Genomic DNA, 22,191 nt, shown 5'->3' with positions numbered 1-22,191 from the left:
CAGAGCAGCATGGACAGAATCATTGCGCTCCTGAAAGAGTTTGGTGCCTTCTCGGGCTACAAAGAAGGGGAGGGGCAGCACTAATAGGACTGTTGTTTAAACAAACTGAACACAAATTTCGCTACCTGGGGATCCAAATAGCCCATGATTGGAAAGGGATCCACAAATGGAACCTCACCAGTCTGACAGAGGAAGTCAAAAAGGACCTGCAAAGATGGGACATAGTCCCACTCTCCCTCGCGGGGAGAGTCCAGACTATCAAAATGAATGGACTGCCCAGGTACCTCTTCCTACTTAGATCAATCCCGATCTACATCCTCAAGGTCTTTTTCTAGACAAACTAATCATGGCATTCGTATTGGGGGGGGGGGGGGGGGGGGGGGCAGCACTCCCATACCTACAATTCTACCACTGGGAGGCGATAGCCGAGCGAATAAGGGGATGGATGAAGGACGCAGAAGCCAAGTGGGTGCGCACGGAGGAGGCCTCCTGCAAGGGGACCTCCCTCCAGGCCCTCGCCACGTCAGCACTCCCATCCCCACCCAAAAAACACTCCAGCAGCCCAGTGGCAATAGCCACCCTCCAGTCCTGGAACCAACTACGGCAGCAATTTGACCTGACCAAAATGTCGGACAAAGCCCTATCTGCTACAACCATAGGTTCACACCAGTGCTGACTGACACCACCTTTAAAAAGTGGGGACAGGACGGAGGGACACTGACAGTCAGGGACCTATATACGGATGGCAGGATTGCAAAACTGGACGAAATTCCACCTAGCCAGGGGGAACGAGCTAAGGTACCTGCAATTCAAAAACTTCCTACGAAAGGAGACAAGGCCGTACCCACAACCGCCACGACATACACTACTGGAAGAGTTACTGGACGCAACTATCCTAGATAAAGGAAACTGTAGCGACATGTATGACAGACTGGTAGAAAGGGCTGACACCGTACTGGGCGCAACAAGAAAGAAATGGGAGGAAGACCTGGGGATTGAAATAGGGTGGGGACTCTGTAGCGAAACACTGCATAGGGTCAACTCCACCTCCACGTGCGCAAGGCTCAACCTGACGCAACTAAAAGTGGTACATAGAGCTGATGCGACCATCAATTCACACGAGACAGAGAGTTGAAGTGAACAGTGGTTTTAATATAGAACTGTGCCTGCCTGCGACTTCTCTGTACTGAGTGCCACCTACAGGCTGCAGCTCTATATACCTCACCCGAGGGGGCGGAGCCACAGGCGGAGCCCACAAGGGCATCAGCATAATACAATACAATGTAATGCAATTACAATGGTGAATGGCAGCAGTAATACATTCACCACATTCACCCCCTGTTAAAAATTGAAGTCCAGCAGGGGTGAAGTGGGCTCACAGATCGAGTCTGTCCGGCGCCTTGATTGTTCGCTGCGATCGCCTGAGCTCTGGTTTCACTGCGGGCACAGGTGTTGAACTCCTCGTTGTGGGCACAGGTGTTGGGCTTGTTGACTCCGGGCGCGTCTCTTCTGGAGCTTCATCACTGTAGATTGGCGAAGGGGTGAGGGGGAGTGCAGGCCCTGTAGGGGCAGGGGCGGTTTTGGTGTAGGGTGGGGGTGGGCTCGGTGATGGTCGCAGGGGAACCGGCGGTTGCCGGATCCCGGAGTGAGACTGTATCTTGTCGGCCGTCGTAGGCATACTGGGGGTTGGCGTGAAGGAGCTGGACCCTCTCGAACAGGGGGTCGGACATATGGCTCCTCATGTGCTTTCAGAGGAGGACAGGCCCCAGTGTTGTCAGCCAGGACAGAAGAGAGACCCCGGAGGTGGATTTACTGGGGAAAACAGGCAGGGTGTCTCGTTCGTGGCTGTGCAGAGGAGTGACCTAATGGAGTGCAGCGCGTCGGGGAGGACCTCCTGCCAGGGGGAAACTGGGAGACTCCTAGACCGTAGGGCCAGAAAGACGGCCCTCCATACCGTTACGTTCTCCCTCTCCACCTGTCCATTTCCCCGGGGGTTGCAGCTGGTCGTCCTGCTCGAGGCAATGCCCGTACCGAGCAGGTACTGACGCAGCACATCGCTCATAAACGAGGAGCCCCGGTCACTGTGGACGTAAGTGGGGAAACCGAACAGGGTGAAGGTACTATGCAGGGCCTTAATGACAGTGGCCGAGGTCATGTCGGGGCACAGTATGGCAAAGGGGGCAATGGGAATATTCCTAACGACGTTAAGAAAATATGTGTTGCGGTCAGTGCTGAAGCGCTCAAAGGGCCGGGATGCCTTCACCAGATGGGCCTTGTCTGGACGATAGAAGTGCGGCTTACACTCCGCGGAGACTTGGCAGTCCCTGGTCATGGCCCTGACCTCCTCAGTGGAGTAGGGCAGGTTGCGGGCCTTGATGTAGTGGAGAAGCCGGGCGACCCCCCGGGTGCAGAGGTCATTGTGGATGGCCCGGAGCCGGTCATCTTGCACGCTTGCGCATGTGCCGCGGGACAGGGCATCTGGGGCTCATTGAGCTTCCCAGGACGATACACAGTATTGTAATTATAGGTGGAGAGTTCGATCCTCCACCTCAAGATTTTATCATTCTTGATATTGCCCCGCTGTGTGTTGTTGAACATAAAGGCTACCGACCGTTGATCGGTGATGAGGGTGAACCTCCTACCAGCCAGGTAGTGCCTCCAATGCCGCATAGCTTCCACAATGACTTGAGCTTCTTTTTCGACTGAGGAGTGTCGAATCTCGGAGGCATTGAGGGTACGGGAAAAATAGTTGGGGATTCACTGGGCATAATATGAAAAGAACCCGAGGCATCCTTTCAGGGCCTTGGGGCAGTGGGGAAGGGGGAGTTGCAGGAGGGGGCGCATGCGGTCGGGGTCAGGCCCTAGGACTCCGTTTTCCATGACATAGCCGAGGATGGCCACTCGGGTTATGCGGAAAACGCATTTCTCCTTGTTATAGGTGAGATTGAGGGCTTGGGCGGTTTGGAGAAACTTCTGAAGGTTGGCGTCGTGGTCCTGCTGATCATGGCCACAGATGGTGACGTTGTCCAAGTACGGAAATGTGGCCCACAGCCCGTACTGGTCCACCATTCGGTCCATCGTTCTTTGGAAGACCGAGACCCCGTTGGTGACGCTGAAGGGGAACCGGAGGAAGTGGAAGAGACAGCCGTCTGCCTCAAAGGCCGTGTAGTGGCCATCTTCCGGACGGATTGGAAGCTAGTGGTATGCGGACTTCAGATCTACTGTGGAGAAAACCCGGTAGTGTGCAATCCGATTCACCATGTCCGCTATCCGGGGAAGGGGGTACGCATCGAGTTGCGTGTACCGGTTTATGGTTTGGCTGTAGTCTACAACCATCTGATTCTTTTCCCCGGTCCTGACGACCACCACTTGGGCTCTCCAGGGGCTATTACTGGCCTCGATGACTCCCTCCCTCAAGAGCCGCTGGACCTCTGACTTGATAAAAGTCCTGACCTGGGCACTGCCGCCTGCTCCTGGTGGCGACGGGTTTACAGTCGGCGGTGAGGTTCGCGAAGAGCGGGGGAAAGGCAACCTTAAGGGTCGCGAGGCTACATACGATGAGAGGGGGTAGGGGCCCGCTGAACTTCAGGGTCAGGCTCCTGAGGTTGCACTGGAAGTCCAGTCCTAACAGGAGAGGAGCGCAGAGGTCGGGGTGGACATATAGTTTAAAATTGGCGTACTCAGCGCCCTGTGTCGCAAGGTTCGCGGCACAGTACCCCCGGATCTACACTGAATGCGATCCGGAAGCGAAGGAGATTGTTTGAAATGCGGGGGAAATTTGGAGAGAATAGCACCTTACAATGTCTGGGTGTATGAAGCTCTCCGTGCTCCCAGAGTCAAACAGGCAGGGCGTTTTGTGCCCATTGACCCGGACGGTCATCATCGAGTTCCTGAGGTGCTTGGGCCGTGACTTGTCGAGGGTGATAGCGCCGAGCTGCGGGTAGCCGGCGTGGTCGGAGGTGGTGGGACGGTCCCAAGATGGTGGCCCCCGTCGGTCGCACGTGTCGGGCGGCATTGAAGATGGCGGCCAAGACGGCGGCCCCCGTCGGTCGCACGTGTCGGGCGGGTTGGAGATGGCGGCCAGGATGGTTGCCCCCATGAGTCGCACGTGACGGGTAGGGTTAAAGATGGCTGCCCCCACAGACAGCACGAGGCTGATGACGCGTCCGAAGGGGGCGGTACCGGCAGGCACGCAGCCACACTGCGGGGTCTGCGGACCTGTGAGTCTGCAAGCCGGGCCTGTGATTTAGGAGCTTTGGATCTGGTGTTGCCACGTAAAATGGCTGCTTCCCGATTAGAATGGTCAAAACCCCGATTTAAAATGGCGAATGAAAGAGGCTGATGGGAAAATCAGCCAACAGGACTCAAACGGACAGCTGCAGGTAAAACAGTGTATTCGTCTCTGGGGAAGTCAGTCCAGACCGATACCTGCAGCCATCAATATCACAACAACCCAGCCATCTGCATAGTAAGCAGCCATCCCCGGGAACAATTGCTACAAATTAGCAATTGAAAGCCGACCCAGACCTTTCGGCGCCAGCAGGGGCTGACACAAAGGGAGGTTAACGACCACCCCCCGATCAAGGAATCGCCCCATTATTGGAGCATACGAACCAAGCCCAATCACTTGGAACCAGGTACGAGGTCCGCCCCGAGAGGTGGGAAGCCCCTGGGGACTATAAGAATAGGGGCCAAGTTCAACTCGACCCTTCTTCTCCTGCTCGCAACCTTCGAGACCCTTCGACAAAGAAAACTGTAAGTGTTACTCCAGCGATCGCTACCAGATAGGCGCTCCTGACTATCGACTTGTACCAGCCTTTGAATCCCGCAGGCTCAGAACCAATTCGAAAGACCATTCGTTTCCCTGACCTGGTGGGCCATTTCCAAAGTTAAGTATTGGCCTTTAGTGGTAGGTAGTAGTCTAGAAGTAGGATTATTGTATAAGTATTTATTGCTGTATATAATAAATGAGCGTTGATTTAACTCTTACTAAGCGATGTGTTGCATTATTAATCATTACTTGGACTTGAACCACGTGGCGGTATCAGAAAGATACCTGGCGACTCATGAGCAAAGGTGACAGAATAAGAATAAAGTAAACTAAGGCTAAAACGAGCAACACTGGCCAGACAGACTTTGGCAAAGTGTCCTTTCTTGCCGCAGTCGCTACAGGTCGTGTTCCGAGCAGGGCAATGTTGCCTGAGGTGCTGGTTCTGACCGCAGAAATAGCAGGGCAGCCCCCCGGGTTGGGCAGGCAGCCGAGCGGCACAGGCCTGGGACATCCTCTGGTCGGGTGTCCACGAGGGGGTCGCGTGGTCGGAGGGGAAAGCATTGAGGCTCTGAAACGCTACTTCTAAGGAGGTGGATAGTTTTACCGTCTGTTCTAGGTTGAGGGCGCCCTTTTCGAGCAGGCACTGTCTGATGTAGTAGGACCGGATTCCAGCCACATAGGTGTCCCGGATGGCGAGTTCCATATGCTGCGAGGCCGTGATGTCCTTGTAGTTGCAGTTTCGAGTGAGTACCTTCAGATCGCGTAGGTATTCCTCCAGCGATTCCCCGGGGCGTTGACGATGAGTGGTGAGGAGCTGCCGCGTGAACTTTTCGTTCACCGGCCTCACGTACTGCCTTTTCAGGATCGCGACCTCGTCTGCGTACGTAGTCGCTTCCTCGAACTGCACGGAGATTCTGTGGCTCACCTGGGCATGGAGGAGACTCAGTTTCTGTTCCTCAGTGACAGTGGGCAAGGAGGAGGTGGCGAGGTAGGCCTCAAAACAGCGGAGCCAGTGCGAAAAAATACCTTTGGCTTCAGCTGCCTGTGGGTCGAGTTCCAGTCGATCAGGTTTGAGGGCTGCTTCCATAGCGATATTGTAGGTGATTAAATTGATACGACCATCAATTCACACGAGACGGGGAGTTGAAGTGGTTTTAATCAGCTAGAACTGTGCCTGCCTGCGACTGCTCTGTACTGAGTGCCGCCTATAGGCTGCAGCTCTATATACCTTCCCCGAGGGGGCGGAGCCACAGGTAGAGCCCACAAGGGCATCAACATAATACAATACAATGTAATGCAATTACAATGGTGAATGGTAGCAGTAATACATTCACCACAAGAGCCCATTTAACAAGAACTCGAATGAGTAGGTTCTTCCTGGAGATGGAGGACAGATGTGAGCGGTGCCAAGAGGCCCGGCCAACCACACCCACATGCTCTGGTCTTGCCCCAGACTTGATGGGTACTGGACAGCCTTCTTTGAGGCAATGTCCAATATGGTGGGGATGAGGGTGGAGCCATGCCCGAAAGTGGCAGCCTTCTTGGTATCAGACCAGCCAGATCTATTCCTGGGGAGGAGGGCGTACGTCCTTGCCTTAGCCTCTCTGATCACCCGCCGTAGAATCCTGTTTGGCTGGCGGTCAGCAGCATCATCCAAAGCTGCAGACTGGCTGTCCAACCTCTCAGGCGGTCCAAATGGAGAAAATCAAATTCACCATCTGTGGGTCGGATGACGGCTTCCACAGAATGTGGGAGCTATTCAACCAACTGTTCCGGGATCTGTTTGTGGCCAATGAACAAGCAGAAGAATAGCCAAGTAGCCAAGAATCAGGGGAAAGTAGCCAAGGCGTGAGATGGAGGGAAAGATCCAGGGGGAGGTGGGGGGGGGAGGGGGGGGGAGGGGGGTGGAAACAGCTAAACCTAAGAGAAAAGTAAGGTGAATTACAGGAGAACGGGGGGGGGGGGGGGGGCGGCAGGAGTGGGCGGAAGAGGGACGAAGGAGGAGACAGGGAACAATAGAGGGGAACAAGAGAGGTGGGGTGGGTGGGAGGCGAGGAAATGAAAGCCGGAGGGAGAGCATGGGAAACGACAACAAACTCGGCAAATACAGTAACAGAGAGCAAGAAAACACGAGAGAAAAAAACAGGATGAATGACCGAAGCAGAGATGAACGCGCAACAACAGCAACGAAAACCGTCCAGAAGAAGCAAATAACAACCCCAACACCAGATCAATTCTCGTATTGCCCTCTCTGTACTGGACATAACTACTGTAATTGTTTCTCTGGGACCCAAATGTATATATACCTCTCCAGTTCCCACCCACCCCCCCCAGTCCCCCCCCCCCCCCCCCCAAAACATGTGTCTACTTATTTGATAAATGTAATATTGCTAACTGTACAGAGTTGCTGTTTGTGAGCTTGTGGTAGTCACCACTAACTGTATATTAGATGTAGTACGGTAAGGCTCCTGTACTAGAGGTACATGGGTAAATCTTTGCCTGCTGGCTCCTCCCAGTAGGCGGTGTATAAATGTGTGTGCTCACCAGAGCTGCTCCCATTCTGGTAGCAGCTACAGGAGGCCACACATCTGTGCTCAATAAAGCCTTGATTATTCACTACTCTCGTCTTTGTAGTAATTGATAGTGCATCAATTTATTGAGCACAGATTTTAAAACGATGGAACTTCACATCAAGCCTGATCGCCTACAGCTGCACCCTCAAGCAGCCAACGCCACGTCCGCCTTTGACCATTGGCTAGCCTGCTTTGAAAGCTACCTCCGAACATCGGCTGAACAACCCTCGGACGCACAGAAGCTCCAGGTCCTTTATTCACGGGTGAGCCCTGACATTTTTCCTCTCATCCGGGATGCGCCCACTTACACTGAAGCAATCGAGCCCCTGAAAGGACATTAAGTTTGGCCGGTGAACAAACTCTACGCCAGGCACCTCCTGTCCACGAGACAGCAACTCCCCGGTGAGTCCCCAGACGACTTCTGGCGTGCCCTGCGCATCCTGGCGAGGAAAAGTGACTGGCAGGCAGTTTCGGCAGTCGAGCATACAGAACTTTTAATCAGAGACACTTTTGTTATGGGCATGGGGTCGGCGTACATCCGCCAGCGCCTATTGGAAGGGGGTACGCTTGACCTTGCGGGAACCAGGCAGCTCGCGAACAGTGGCCTCCCGTAATGTCCAGTTGTACGCCACTGACCGATGGCACCCTCGTGAACATCGTGGGCCCCACCAGCTACCGACCCCAGCCCACCACAAGCCAGCATCGCGCGGCAGCCAGCCAACCCCAGGGGGCCCAAATGCTACTTCTGTGGGCAGACCAAACACACCTGGCAGCGCTGCCCGGCGCGGAGCTCAACCTGCAAGGGCTGCGGAAAGAAGGGGAATTTTGCTGCTGTGCACCAGGCCCGGTCGATCTCCGCTGTTTCTAGGCCTAGCGTTCCTATACCCCCCATGTGCGACCCATGGGTGCCGCCATCTTCGTCCCCACAGACCACATGCAGCCCGTGGGCGCCGCCATCTTCTTCTCTGCAGACCACGTGTGGCCCGTGGACACCGCCATCATCTTCCCCGCAGGCCACGTGCATCTTTAATGCCACCCGCCATGTGCGCCCCGTTGGCGCCCCCATCTTCAGCGCCATTTTGGACGGCGCCTCAGGACCCTGCTCGTCGGGAAGTTCGTTTGGCCACTCATCGTCTGCCACCACCGCTGACCAGCCCGGGGCCTACCAGCATCATCAGCTGCAGCTCGCCTCGATCACCCTCGACCAGTCCCAGCCTCACAACCTCGCAATCTCAATGACAACGGTGAAAATCAATGGACACAAGACTTCCTGCCTTTTTGACTCCGGGAACACAGAAAGCTTCATCCACCGCACTACGATAAGGCGCTGCTCCCTCGCGGTACACCTGTTGCTAACTTTTGGTTGGCTCTTAAATCGTAATTTGCTCTGTTTGTTTAACCTTCGCTCTGGAGTCGCCAGGTATCTTTGAGCCACGAAGTTCAAGTTCAAGTAATGATCAATAACTCAACACACCAATTAGTAAGATTCAAATCAAAACACATTTATTATACACAGTAAATCACTACTCATGCATAAACTCTACTTTCTAGGCTATTCCTGTCACTAAAAGGCCTATACTTAGCTTCAGACTGGCCCACCAGGTCAGGGGAACAAATGGCCTTTGTTCAGGTCCTGAGTTTGCAGGATTCAAAAGCTGGTATGGACTGGTAGCTAGGAGCGCCTACCTCGTAGCGAGTGTTGACTTGAGACTTACTTGGTTGGCGGCCGCTGAGACAGGTCACTCTCACGGGTTGATTCAAGTTGCTGAGTGACCCTGCCAAAGAAGGACGATTTGAACTTGGGGGCTTTACTTTATAGTCCCCAGGGGCTTCCCACCCTTTGGGGCGGACCCCATACCTGGTTCCAAGTGATTGGACTGCGTTCCAATCACTTGGATCGATTTCTCCAATACTGGAGTTGTTCCCTGATCGTTGGGCGGTCCCTAAATGTCCGTTGGCCTTCCTTGACCTTGGCTCCTGCTGGCGCCGAGGAGTCTGGCTTGGCTTTCTTCACCTTAACTGTTGCCATTGTGCCCTGGAATCGCTCATTACTATGCAGATGGCTGCTGTATTACTATGCAGATGGCTGCTGGTTTTAGTGCTGTCCTCCTTCACAAACACGTGCGGACCCATAAGGCTGACCCATTGGTCGAAAGAGTACAACTACTGCACGCGAACCTGCAGTACGCCTATGTGGCGCACCCCGACGGGCGCCGGGACACAGTCTCCCTCCGGGACCTGGCACCCGCTGGATGCCCACCCACATCCCACCACCCGACACCCTCCCCTCCGGTTGCCCTGGTGCCACTCACACTCCCCCCAGAGCACAGTCCCCGCCCCAGAGGATCCGTCCTCCCACTGGTTCCATTCGGGGGCGATGAAGACGAGGACAACACGCTCCTGGAATCACAGGTGACCAAGTCGGCGCCCGCATCACCATCGGGACCGAGGCGATCACAGCGGAGGATCAAGGCACCCGACCGACTGAACTTGTAAATTTTGCCTGACCTTGTAAATTTTCCACTCCCCCCCCCCCCCCCCCCCGCCCCCCCCCCCGCTGCTGGACTCTTCTTTAACAGGGGGTGAATGTGGTAGTCACCACTAACTGTATATTAGATGTAGTACAGTAAGGCTCCTGTCATGGAGGTACATGGGTAAATCCCTGCCTGCTCCACCCAGTAGGCGGCGTATAAATGTATGTGTTCACCGGAGCTTCTCCCATTCTGGTGGCGGCTACAGGAGGCCACACATTTGTGCTCAATAAAGCCTCGATTGTTCACTATTCTCTTCTTTGTAGTAATTGATAGTGCATCAGAGCTGGGGTACAATATCCTACCAGTTTTCTTTATATTTCATTCTGTGTACATAACTGTAAATATACTATGTTCAAAAACCCAGTAAAAACATTTTTTAAAAAAAGGAATGGAATTGAAACAGTTTAAGAGAAATTAATGTTGGTAGGAGCATCGTGGACCACTGATGGTGGAAAAGGAACTCGGGCAAAGAAAACATTCCATCATCAGAAGACTGGAAAGTTAGACAGTGGTCTAAGATTGGAAATGATCCCTTGAAGGTGGAATAATAAGTCAACAACCCCCTAAACCCAATTTGGACTAAGATTAGCGAGACATGGTCAATAATTCTCCCAATTCCTCTTCTTTCACAGAATGTGGTTATCATCAACATTTGTAACCCATTCCTAATTGCCCATTAGCTAAAATATAACAGGCAGGTGGATGAGTGTAAGATCTCTTTTCAGGCAGACACATAAAGTTCACTCAACGACCTTCATTGACTTTCTTACAGGGGGGGCGGGGCTTCTAAAGTAAGCGGCTTTGTGATTGGCGGTTGTCAATGGCCAATGGTGCCTTTGTGTGTTCGGACGTGGAGGCGGAAGGAGTAAAGATGGCGGCGGCCGTGCTGATGTGGAGCGGTCGCTCAGTTGCCCTGAGTAGAGCTCGGGTGATAGTTTCGCGTCCAGCTGTCTGGCCTTTCTGCGACGATAGTGTCAATAAAAACTGCGACACGTCTCGGCTCCTAGACAGCCAGCGACTGAATAACGCGGGAGGGCCCAGGCTTACAGGCATTTGCAGAAGCGGACAGGTAGAGTGAAAGAGGGCAGCCCAGAGAGGGGCTGATGGTAGAATTGGCTACTCCGATTGTACTCCCATCAGCGTCTCCGAACACAAGGAAGGGTGAATAAACTGACCCTGAAGTTTTTAAAGGCAAGAAATTGAAACGGTTGAAGATAAATTTCCGTGGTTAGCAGCACGGCGGTTGCAAGATTGATGGTGGAACATAGGGAGTGAGGGTGAAGAAAATATTCCACCATCAGAGGACTGGAGTGTTAGGCTGACTGTAATACTAGAATAATTCCTAATTGTGGAGTATGATAACATGTTGTGGTGATAACAGACCTGGCTCAGTACGGCAGGACTGGATAGTAAATATTCCTGCAGACAATAAGGTGCATCAGGGAAGTTGGAAAAATCAGGTAGTAGTGTAAAACAGGAATAATCTTTATTAGTGTCACAATTAGGCTAACATTAACACTGCAATGAAATTACTGTGAAAACCCCCTAGTCGCCACAGTCCGGTGCCTGTTTGGGTACACTTGAGGGAGAATTCAGAATGTCAAATTCACCTGACAAGCATTCACCTCAGTCCTGAAGGGTTTACCCCATATCCTCAAACTATATCCTCTAATTCTGCACTCCCCCACCATCGGGAACATTAGAATTTTATGAATAGAATCATTGGATACCTACAGTGCAAAAGGAGGCTATTTGGCCCACTGAAGGAGCACCCCACCCCATTCCCATAACCACACCCAACCTTGGGCATTAAGGGGCAATATAGAATGGCCAATCCATCTAAAATCACATCTTCCGACTGTGAGAGCGTTATAGTGCTGGGGAAACTAGATGTTGGAGAGGGATTAAAGGAGAGAATCTATTTGTTTAGAGCCAAGAAACAGCAGAGGTACCATTACACTACTGGATGTATTCAAGAGCCACCCATATGAGAAAGATGTGGAGGAAAATATTTGCAAGGAATTGAGATACAAGAATTATAGAAAGCAATGTAGAAATTCTTAACCTCTGCCCTTTAAAGTTCAGGATAATTTTCTACACTGGCATGTCCAGCCCATTGATGAAGATGGGTATAGCTGAATCTGATCCAGAGGAATGGTATGAGTCAAGTGGATTAAGGGTTTGGGTGGGGTACGTGTAGGGGACTGTGAGCACTTTGTTTAAGGTAGCTATGGAGCAGGGAGCAAAGCAATCCAGAGTAGAAAATAATTAAATGGGAGGGCTAGCTTCAGTGGTATGAGAATGGATCTGGCCCAGATAAATTCGATCTAAAGGTTGACAGTCAAACTGTAACCAGTTAATGAGCTTAAAAAGGAGATAATTTGGGTACAGTTAAAGTACATATTGATGGGGAGGGAAAGTCATGTAAACAAATCTAGAGTTCCCTGGGTGAGGAAAGAGAAAGTAATAATTGAGAACTAGGCTGAATATGGAAAGCAAAGAGAGGGCATGAGAAGAGACTGGCAGCTACCATAAAAGGAAATCCAGAGATCTTTTATTGAGTTATATATAGTAAAAAAAAGGTGGGGGCTGGTTAGGGATCTCTAAGGGAACTTGCACTTGGAAGCGAAGAGAGTGACTGAGACACTAATTGAGTACTTTGCCACATTTTTGCCTGGGAGGAAGATGTTGCTCAAATCATAGTCAAAGAGGATGTAGTTGAAATTTTGTGTAGGCTAAAAATAGATAAAAGGTATTAGATAGGCTAGCTGTACTGGATAGGATGCATCAAGGATACTGAGGGATGTAAGAGTAGATATTGCAGAGGCCATAGTCTTCCTGGATTTTAGAATACAGCAAAGGAGGACCTAGAAACTAATGAGACCAGAATATAAAGTTAATCTGCAAAAAATACAAAAATGGACTGTAAAGTCTTCTATAGGTACATAAAAAGGAAATGTTTGGCTAAAACAAATGTGGATCCATTACAGACAGGAGAATTTATAATGGGCAATAGAGAAATGGCAGGGAAGCTAAATGATTACGTGTCTGTCTTCACTGAGGAAATGCAAGAAATTTTCTAGAATTAGAGTTCCCAGGGACTAGGGAGAATGAGGAATTAAATTAAATTAGTAGGAAGGTTGTGTTGGGTAAATGAATGGCACTGAACATTTAATAAGCCCCTAGAATCTGATATTCTACATCCCAGTGTTGAAACAGGTAGAAATGGAGTTGGCGGCTACATTGGTGATCATCTTCCAAAATTCTTTAAAAAAACAAAACATTTAGAGTACCCAATTATTTTTTTCCAATTAAGGGGCAATTTAGCGTGGCCAATTCACCTACCCTATACATCTTTTTGGGTTGTGGGGGTGAGACCCATGCAGATACAGGGAGAATGTGAAAACTCCACACGGACAGTGATCCTTGGCCGGGATCGAACCCGGGTCCTCGGTGCCGTGAGGCAGCAGCTACTGCACCACCATACCGCCTATCTTCCCAAATTCTATAGTTTCTATATGGAATGGTTCCTGCTGATTGGAAGATAGTAAATGTCACCTTGCTGTTTAACAAGGGAGGCAGAGAGAAACAATGAACTACAGATCTATTAGCCATACATCAGTAGTAGGGAAATCTATTCTAGTCTGTGCTATGGGCAGCACAGGAGCATAGTGGTTTGCACTATGGCTTCACAGCGCCAGGGTCCCAGGTTTGATTCCTGACTTGGGTCACTATCTGTGCGGAGTCTACATGTTCTCCCTGTGGCTGCGTGGGTTTCCTCTGGGTGTTCGGTTTCCTCCCACATGTCCCGAAAGACATGCTGTTAGGTAATTTGGAAATTCTGAATTCTCCCTCTGTGTACCCGAACAGGTGCCGGAATGTGTCGACTAGGGGCTTATCACAGGGACTTCATTGCAGCGTTAATGTAAGCCTACTTGTGACAATAAAAATTATTATTATAATAAATGCTGTAATAACTGGACACTTTTGGGGGGGGGGGACACTTCTGGTGGCGGCCATTGGGTGAGCGGCCACACATTTGGTGGCTCCCACTCAAGGTAGTATTTTTCTGATCTTTTCCCTGTCCGAAGGGTGATGTTTTTGATGGAAAGAGGTGCAGGAGAAGGTGTTACTCCACTGGTGTGGCTGGTGGATGGATCCATGAACTAGGAGTGGGGCGAGAAGAAAAGAGTCTTTGTGGTGCGCCACAGGATAAGGTGGCGGTGGGCAAGGGGAATATTTTTCCCACCCAGTGGCCAACGGAGCAGCTAGTGGTGTTTCTGAGCACAAAGTTCAGCCAGCAGAGGAAGGAGGCCCTGGAAGACCTGGCCAAAGTGGTGCAGTCGATCAAAGCAAGGATCGAGAGAGTCCCAGGTCCGGGCGATCCAGAAAGTAGATGTGGCGGAGCACGAGAAACAGTTGGCTTCGTTTGTGGTCAGGGTGGGGCAGCGCGGTAACAGTGGTTAGCATAGTTGCTTCACAGCTCCAGGGTCCTAGGTTTAATTCCTGGCTTGGGTCACTGCGGAGTCTGCATGTTCTCCCAGTGTCTGCGATGGTTTCCTCTGGGTGCTCCGGTTTCCTCCCGCAGTCCAAAGATGTGCAGGTTAGGTGGATTGGCCATGCTAAATTCCCCTTAGTGTCCAAAAAGGTTAGGTGGGGTTACTGGGTTATGGGTGTGGGCTTACGTACGTGGGCAGGCTAATTCCAAGGGCCAGTGCAGACTCAATGGGCCAAATGGCCTCCTTCTGCACTGTAAATTCTATGATGCAGGAGACCCAGAAGAGCTGAAGGAGAAGGTGGAGGGTCTGGAGAATTGCTCCAGAAGACAAAATCTGAGGATCGTGTGGATGCCGAAGACATCAGAGGTGCGGAGGCCGGCACGTACATGGCCAAACTGTTGGAGCTGTTCATGGGGCCTCTGACCGAGCGCACAGGGCGTTGATGAGGAGGATGCAAGCGGGCAGGCTACCGAGGGCAATGGTGGTGTGGCTGCACCACGTTCTGGATAAGGAGAAGATCCTTTGGTGGGTGAGGCAGATGAGAAAGTGCACTTTAAGAAGGTGGTGAAGTTTGGGGTGCTGTACCTGGAGTGCCTCTGGGTGACTTTCCAGAGGTGTGAGTATTATTTTGCCATGTCAGAAGAGGCGATGGAGTTCATGAGGGACAATGGACTGACAGGAGATTGAGGTTAATGAACTTTGGAGGAGTTTGCATGAGTGTGTCTTTGTTTGTTCTCTGAAGACTTTTCCCTTTGAAGTGTTTCTTTTGTTTTGATGCTGGGATTTTTGGAGGGCAGGCCTTTCATGAGAGAACATCAAGGGTGAGTGCAGCTTTTGCTACTTTTTGGGGGAGTGAGGACGGGGGTGTGTGGTAGGAATGTTGGAGGCCTTGGGTGGGGTCCACCATGCTAATGGGCGGGCTAGTTAACGGGAGTGCAGTGGGGGTCGGGAGGTAGAGGAGGGGATGGGGTTGATGTTTTGATGGGGGGGGGGGGCGGAAAGAACTGCTGACAAGGTTGTGGTTGATGTGGCCCAGTTGGAAAAGGATTGATGACGGTGGACGTCCGAAGTTGGGCCTGGAGGGTCATGTGACATGGGCCGGGTGCTGGCCCAAAAAGGGACATGGCTGATCGGCAGCGGGACGGGGGCCCCCTGGTCAAACGGTCTCGTGTATCGCGCACCTGAGGCGTCTGAAGGCGGACGTGGCCTTTTTGCAGGAGACGCACTTAAAATATAGGGGACCAGACAAGGTTGAGGAAAGGATGGGTGGGGCAGGTGTTCCACTTGGGACTGGATATGAAGATGAATGGGGGGTGGTGGTGCCAGTGAATAAGAGGGTGATGTTCGAAGTGGGGGACATTGTGGCAAACTGGGGGGGGGGGGGGGGGGTGGCGGCGAGAGGTTTGTAATGGTGGGTGGGACGATGGAGGGGATGTCGGTCGTCCTTGTAAATGTTATGCCCCAAACTGGATGATGTAGATTTCATGAGGCGGGTTTTGGGTAGATCCCTGACCTGGGCTCACACCGGTTGATCATGGATGGGGGGATTTTAACACGGTCATTGAGCCGAGTTTGGACCGGTAGAGCCCGAGGCCGATGAAGGTGTCGGCACTGGTGAAGGAGCTGAAGGGTTTCATTCAGCACATTAGGGGGACGGGAGGTGGACCTGTGGAGGTTTGGGCAGCCGAGGGCAAAGGAATTCTCTTACTTCTCCCATGTGCACCGGGTGTACTCCTGGGTGGTCTTTTTTGTGCTGAATAAGGCATTATTGGCAGGGGTGGTTGGCTCGGAGTATTCGGCGATCGTGGTTTCTGACCACACGCCGCAGTGAGTGGATCTACGAGTGGCCCAGTGGTCCACAGTCCATAGATATGCAGGTTAGGTGGATTTGCTATGCTAAATTGCCCCTTAGTATCCAAAGATGCCTAGGTTAGGTGGGGCTACGGGGATAGAGCGGGGCGTGGGCCTGGGTAGGGTGCTCTTTCAGAGGATCGGTGAAGACTCGATGGGCGAAATCACCTCCTTCTGCACTGTAGGAATTCTGTGATTCTAAGGATATAGCTAACATGCATTTATGAATGGAAAATCATGTTTGATTAACCTGTTGGAATTGTTTTGAAGGTGTTGCTAACAGGATTGATAAAGTGGAGTTGGCAGAAGTGGTTTTCTGCACATGGGAAAAGAAGTAATGTACTGGCATGGATTAAGGATTGGTTAACAGGCAGAAAACAGTAGGAAGAAATGGGTAATGTTGGCAGACTGACTAGTGGGATACTGCAAGGATCAGTACTTGGGCCTGAGCTGTTCACAATATATATCAATGATTTGGATGGGGGGAAACAAATGTAATATTTCCAAGTTCGTGGGTGACACAAAGCCAGGTGGGTCTGTGTTGGGAGGAACGTGCAAAGCTGTTTCAAGGGGATTTGATAGACTTAGTGAGTGGGCAAGAGCCTGACACTTGAATATAATATGGAAAAATGGGAGATGATACAAAGATATGTGGAGGGACAGGTTGTGTTGAGGAAGAAGAGAAGCTGCAGAAGGACCTGGACAGGCTAGAAGAGTGGGCAACGAAAGGGCAGATGGAATACAATGTAGAAAAGTGAGAGGTTATGCACTTTGGTAGGAAGAATAGAGATATAGACTTTTTAAATGGGAAAAGGTTTCGGAAATCAGAGCACAAAGGGACTTGAGAATCCTAGTTCAGGATCCTCTTAAGGTTAACGTGCAGGTTTAGTTGGCAGTTAGGAAAGCAAATGCAATGTTAGCATTCATGTCAAGTGGGCTAGAATACAAGAGCAGGGATTTACTGTTGTGGCTGTAAAAGGCTGTGGTCAGACCCCATTTGGAATATTGTGAGCAGTTTTGGGCCCTGTATCTAAGGAAGGATGTGCTGGCCTTGGAGAGGTTCCAGAGGAGGTTCACAAAAATGATCCCTGGAATGAAGGACTTGTCATATGAGGAGCGGTTGAGGACTCTGGGTCTGTACTCAATGGAGTTTAGAAGGATGAGGAGGGTATCTCACTGAAACCTACAGTATACTGAGAGGCTTTGATAAAGTGAACATGGAGAGGATGTTTCCACAAGTAGGAAACACTAAAACCCGAGGGCACAGCCTCAGACTTTTTCACCCCACCGGCAGGATGCTCCATTACGCCGGCTGGGTCAATGGGATTTCCCATGGGGCAGCCCCACGCCGGCGGGAAACCCCTGGGCTGCCGGCAAAATGGAGCATCCCGCCAGCGGAGAATTCAACCCCTGATTCCAGCTTTTCTCCTTCAAACTGCAGGGTGTGTTCTATCATATTGTGGTCACTGCTCCCTAAGGGTTCCTTCACCTTAAGTTCCCTAATCAAGTCTGCCCCGTTACACATCACCAAATCCGGAATTACTTGTTCCCTCGTGGGCTCCAATACAAGCAGCTCCAAAAACCCATCGCTTAGTACACCTGCATATTGAAATCCCCTTGATTATTGTAATATTGCCTTTCTTGTACACCTTTTCTATCTCCTGATTTATTTTCTGCCCACATCCTGACTACTGCTTGGGGGCCTGAACATAGGGTCTTTTTTTCCTTTGCAATTCCTCAACTCTACCCACAATGATTCTACGCCTTCCATATATCGCTCCTTGCTATCGATTTAACTTCATTCCTTACTAACTATACAACCCCGCCCCCTCTACTTGTCCTTTCAATAGGACACATATCCTTGTATATTTAGATCCCCTTGCAGCCACGTCTCTGTGATACCCACAATATCATGCCCGCCAATTTCAGCGTGTGCATTTAAAGCCCTAGTTATGCGATTTGCCAGGAGTCTGGTCCCCGCTTGAATCAGGTGAAGACCATCCCATCGAAACAGCTTCCTCCATCCCCAGTACTAGAGCCAATGTCCCATGAATTCAAACCAATTTCTCCCACACTAACCTTTGAGCCACGCATTTACCTCTTTAATCTTATTGACCCTCTGCCAATTAGCTCGTGGCTCAGGTAGTATTCCAGAGATTATTACCTTTTTGGTTCTGCTTTTAATCTTAGACCCTAGCTGCTCATATTTCTTCAGCAGAACCTCTATCCTTGTTCTACCTATGTTTTTGTACCTACGTGGACCACGACAACTGAATCTTTACCCTCCCATTCCCAAGTTCTTCTGCAGTCCAGATGAGATATCCCCAATCTGACCACCAGGCAGGCAACGCAACCTTCGGGACTCTCGATCCAGATCCCGGAGAACAGTATACTATCCCAATTATGGCTACATTTCTTTTTTTTGTCCCCCGACTTGAATAGCTCCCTTTGCAACTGTGCTGTGGTCAGTTTGCTCCTCCTCCCTGCAGTCCCCATTATTGTGTCCACACGGAGCAAAAATCTCAAACTTGTTAGACAAGGTCCGGGGCTGAGGCTCCTGCAACCCTACCTCTTGGATCCCTCTACCTGCCTCACTCGCAGCCACACCCTCCGGTCCCTGACCACTGGCCAAAATCAAGTTAGTTAGCCTAAGGGGTGTGACTGTCTTTTTGCTTGCCTAAGCCGTAAATGTTTTCTGAAGATGAGAAATGCATCTTTAATAAAGAAAAATTCCATTCCCGAGCGCAAATGTTCCTCGGCTAAATGAGGAGCAGAAATAAAACTGAAGGTGAGGTGCTCGTGATTGAATGTCCGTATCTGACCCCCTTCGTTGAAGTTCTGTACAGATACTACAAGCACTTTTCTTGTATGTGCAGATTAACCTTGCGTTCAGTCAACCTTTTCGCTGCTTTCGTTCAGATGGCAACGCTATGGAGGGACGATTGATTTATTCTGGAAACTTGGCCAGAGTAGTCCTTGGTAAGAAATTAAATCCTTTCTAATTTTTGCACTATTTCCAAATATTTCTGTACTTTAAATATGAAAACTTTGTTGATTATGCAATGAACACCGTTTCTTATGTCAAATATCTTTCTTTTTGTAGGGGTGAAGTTCTTCTCTTACTCCACCAGTATTTTCAGTTTGTGTGTGATGCCTTACGTCCTCTTGCAGTCTGGCCTTGGAATTCAGAGCCCGGCATTGCAAATAGCTTTCTGTGGCACAATGGGATTCTTTACATTTTTAAGTCCTACGGTATTGCACCTCCTCACCAAAGGTTATGTGGTTCGCCTATATCACGATGAAAAAACTGACAACTATACTGCAATCACTTACAATGTTCTCCTCCAGCAGAAGAAAACTGTTTTCCATCAAAAGGATGTGACGGTTCCAGGAGTCAGCAAGATGTTCACCACGTTTTATGCAAACAGAAAATCACTGCTAGTAAATCCAGTGCTTTTCTGGCACCCAAATGACTATAGTCACCTAATGGGCTATGATCAGCCCTTCTCCTTTAATTTGGATGAACTAAAAAAGTAATGAAAAGTGAAAGAAATGAACATTGGCAAGGGGGGATTACTTCTACATTTTGGGTTTATACAGTGAAACATGCTTTCTCAGTCTTTGCCAGTAGTCAGCCAAAGGCTCCTTTTCATTTTATACACTTTGTTTGAGAAAGAAGAATTGTGATTAAACATAAAGAAAAAAAAATACTGCAGATGCTGGGAATCTGAAATTAGAGTGGAAAATGTTATATACACTCAGATCAAGCAGGATCCATGGAGATGTTAGGCTGACATTTCCGATTTATGACTCTTGGATTCCTTGCTGAGGACAGATCTGGTATCTGAGCCTTCGAGGGTTTCTGAATGTTTAAATTCCTGTTATGTATTGTTCTAGTAATACGTTACTCATAGATTAAGTTTAGTAATTATTTTTCTGTGTAGACTCCATCCATTTGAAGCTGCTCAGTAGGGCCTGTGCCTGTGATTATTGAGAACAGTCTTATTGAGCATCTTCTCTAACTTTAATCTTCCCATATTGACCAGGAATGAGCTGTAATCAAGAGGATATTTTTAAAAGTTTTTTTTTTACATTTTAGAGCTGGATAAGCAACAAACTCACCCTAGTCCCTACCATTATTGCTTTGAACCAATTTCTGGAGGGTGTGGGATCCCGAATAAATTGGTTCCTCTGCTAAAAGAGCAGAGTTAAAACTGGGCATGGGTGCTCGTGTCTGAGATTTTAGTACCTGACCTTTTTTGAATTAAAAGATTTATTACTTGATCCTAGCTGTCCAATTCTGGTGATGATTCTGTCCTATATCCCTTGCTTCTGTAAGGAAATATCTGGCTGAGAACAGGAAAGTAATGACCAAAATCAGATTTAATGCTCCCATGCTGCCTCATTTTATCTGCTTCTTTTTCCCATCTTTCAAAATTTCAGATGGGCGAGAGCCTCAGACTTGTGACCAAAATAGCACCCTAATTTGCTGACCAATGAGACACTAAGATGTTACTATTCGGTGCATCCAAGAAATATCTATTATTGGCTTTCCTAAATTGTTGGAAATATTCTATACATATTTCTGAAATACCAGTTCATTCAGTTCAGTTTTTGTGAAATATTGGCTTGAATGGTGTAATAACTGTGGAAGAAAAAGGTGCCATTTGTTTCTATTGCACAGCAATCCTGTACAATTATATCTTCCTGAAGACCGGCTATTAAATATGAAAGAGTGGCAAATAGTTTTTTTAAATACTGTTTAGAGATATGTACAGGCCATTTTTTAAATTCAGTTTGTGAAAATCAACAGATAATTGACACAGATGGGCAGTGTTTTTATGGTGTATCATTGGTCGGTGAATTAAAGATTTATTACCTTTGTAATAATGCCTGTTTATTTAGTAAATGTGAAAAGTGAGGCAATTTCATTATTGGGGTAAAAGAAAGACCTGAATTTATATAGTACCTTTCACAACCCAAGGACATCCCAAAGTTCTCTACAGCCAGTTAAATATACAAAATGTGGCAGGCAATTTGTGCACAGCAAGCTCCCACAACAAGAATCTTCTGGTTTAAAAAGAAATGTGGAAGAAGCTGAATAAATAAATAAATTTAAAAAAATATATATATATTGTCACAAGTAGGCTTACATTAACACTGCAATGAAGTTACTGTGAAAAGCCCCTAGTCACCACATTCCGGCACCTGTTCGGGTACACCGAGGGAGAATTCAGAATTCTCAGATGATACGGGAATTGAACCTGTGCTGCTGGCCATGTTCTGCATCACAAACCAGCTGTCCAGTCCACTGAGCTAAACCAGTCCTCCTCATTTATGGATTATGGATTGACTGGAGTACAGGTTTAGTAGAAAAGTCCAGGAATGTTACATGCATCCAAAAAAAACTTCTAAATGTTACTTTAACATGATTTAAAATCTGTGAACTAACATTTTTGCCAACAAAATCCCAACTAATTTCAGTAAAACAAGGTCTATAGATTTGGTAATGACTGATTTGTTACAAGGGCAACTCTATAATTAGCATTCTTGATTCTTCTAAAATCCTTGCCGATTCACCAAGTTTTTGTTGTAGGCCTGGTGTGTATTGTTAAGACACATGACTCCTGCTGTTGAAGACCATGCTAAGATCGGTGGGAAATGGCTTTGTGACAATTATTATATATTCAACCCAAGCAGGAATGTGCATGGCTTCCAATTTGGTACCTCTGCATTGTAACTCTACTGTATTCCGTTATTTTTTTTATCCTTTGTGTTTACAAAAACAAGCTTTTGTGCAAGTATCCATTAGTTTTGGGACAAGAACTTTTAAGACATTGGGGAAGGTGGAAATTTTAATTTAATGTCAATGTTGATGAAGATTTGAAAGAAGTACATTGCTTTTGGCTGCAGTTGATGTAGCATAAGCAGAGCAATTAAATTCTGTGGTGGGAACACAGAGG

The 22,191-nt window shown here is 49.1% G+C and overlaps 1 protein-coding gene across 1 annotated transcript; it reads left to right on the top strand.

The window, feature by feature from the left end:
• The first annotated feature begins 10,718 nt into the window (after positions 1-10,718).
• On the top strand, positions 10,719-21,118 carry tmem70 (transmembrane protein 70). Its single transcript, XM_072467541.1, has 3 exons — positions 10,719-10,947; positions 19,105-19,207; positions 19,332-21,118. The coding sequence occupies exons 1-3, from the start codon at positions 10,750-10,752 to the stop codon at positions 19,763-19,765; spliced, it is 735 nt and encodes a 244-aa protein (XP_072323642.1). The 5' UTR covers positions 10,719-10,749; the 3' UTR covers positions 19,766-21,118.
• The last annotated feature ends 1,073 nt before the right edge of the window (positions 21,119-22,191 follow it).

Source organism: Scyliorhinus torazame, chromosome 11 (genome assembly GCF_047496885.1).
Source record: "Scyliorhinus torazame isolate Kashiwa2021f chromosome 11, sScyTor2.1, whole genome shotgun sequence".
NCBI lineage: Eukaryota > Metazoa > Chordata > Chondrichthyes > Carcharhiniformes > Scyliorhinidae > Scyliorhinus > Scyliorhinus torazame.
The sequence above is the reverse complement of the archived record's forward strand: the minus strand, read 5'-3'. Positions and strand labels throughout refer to the sequence as shown.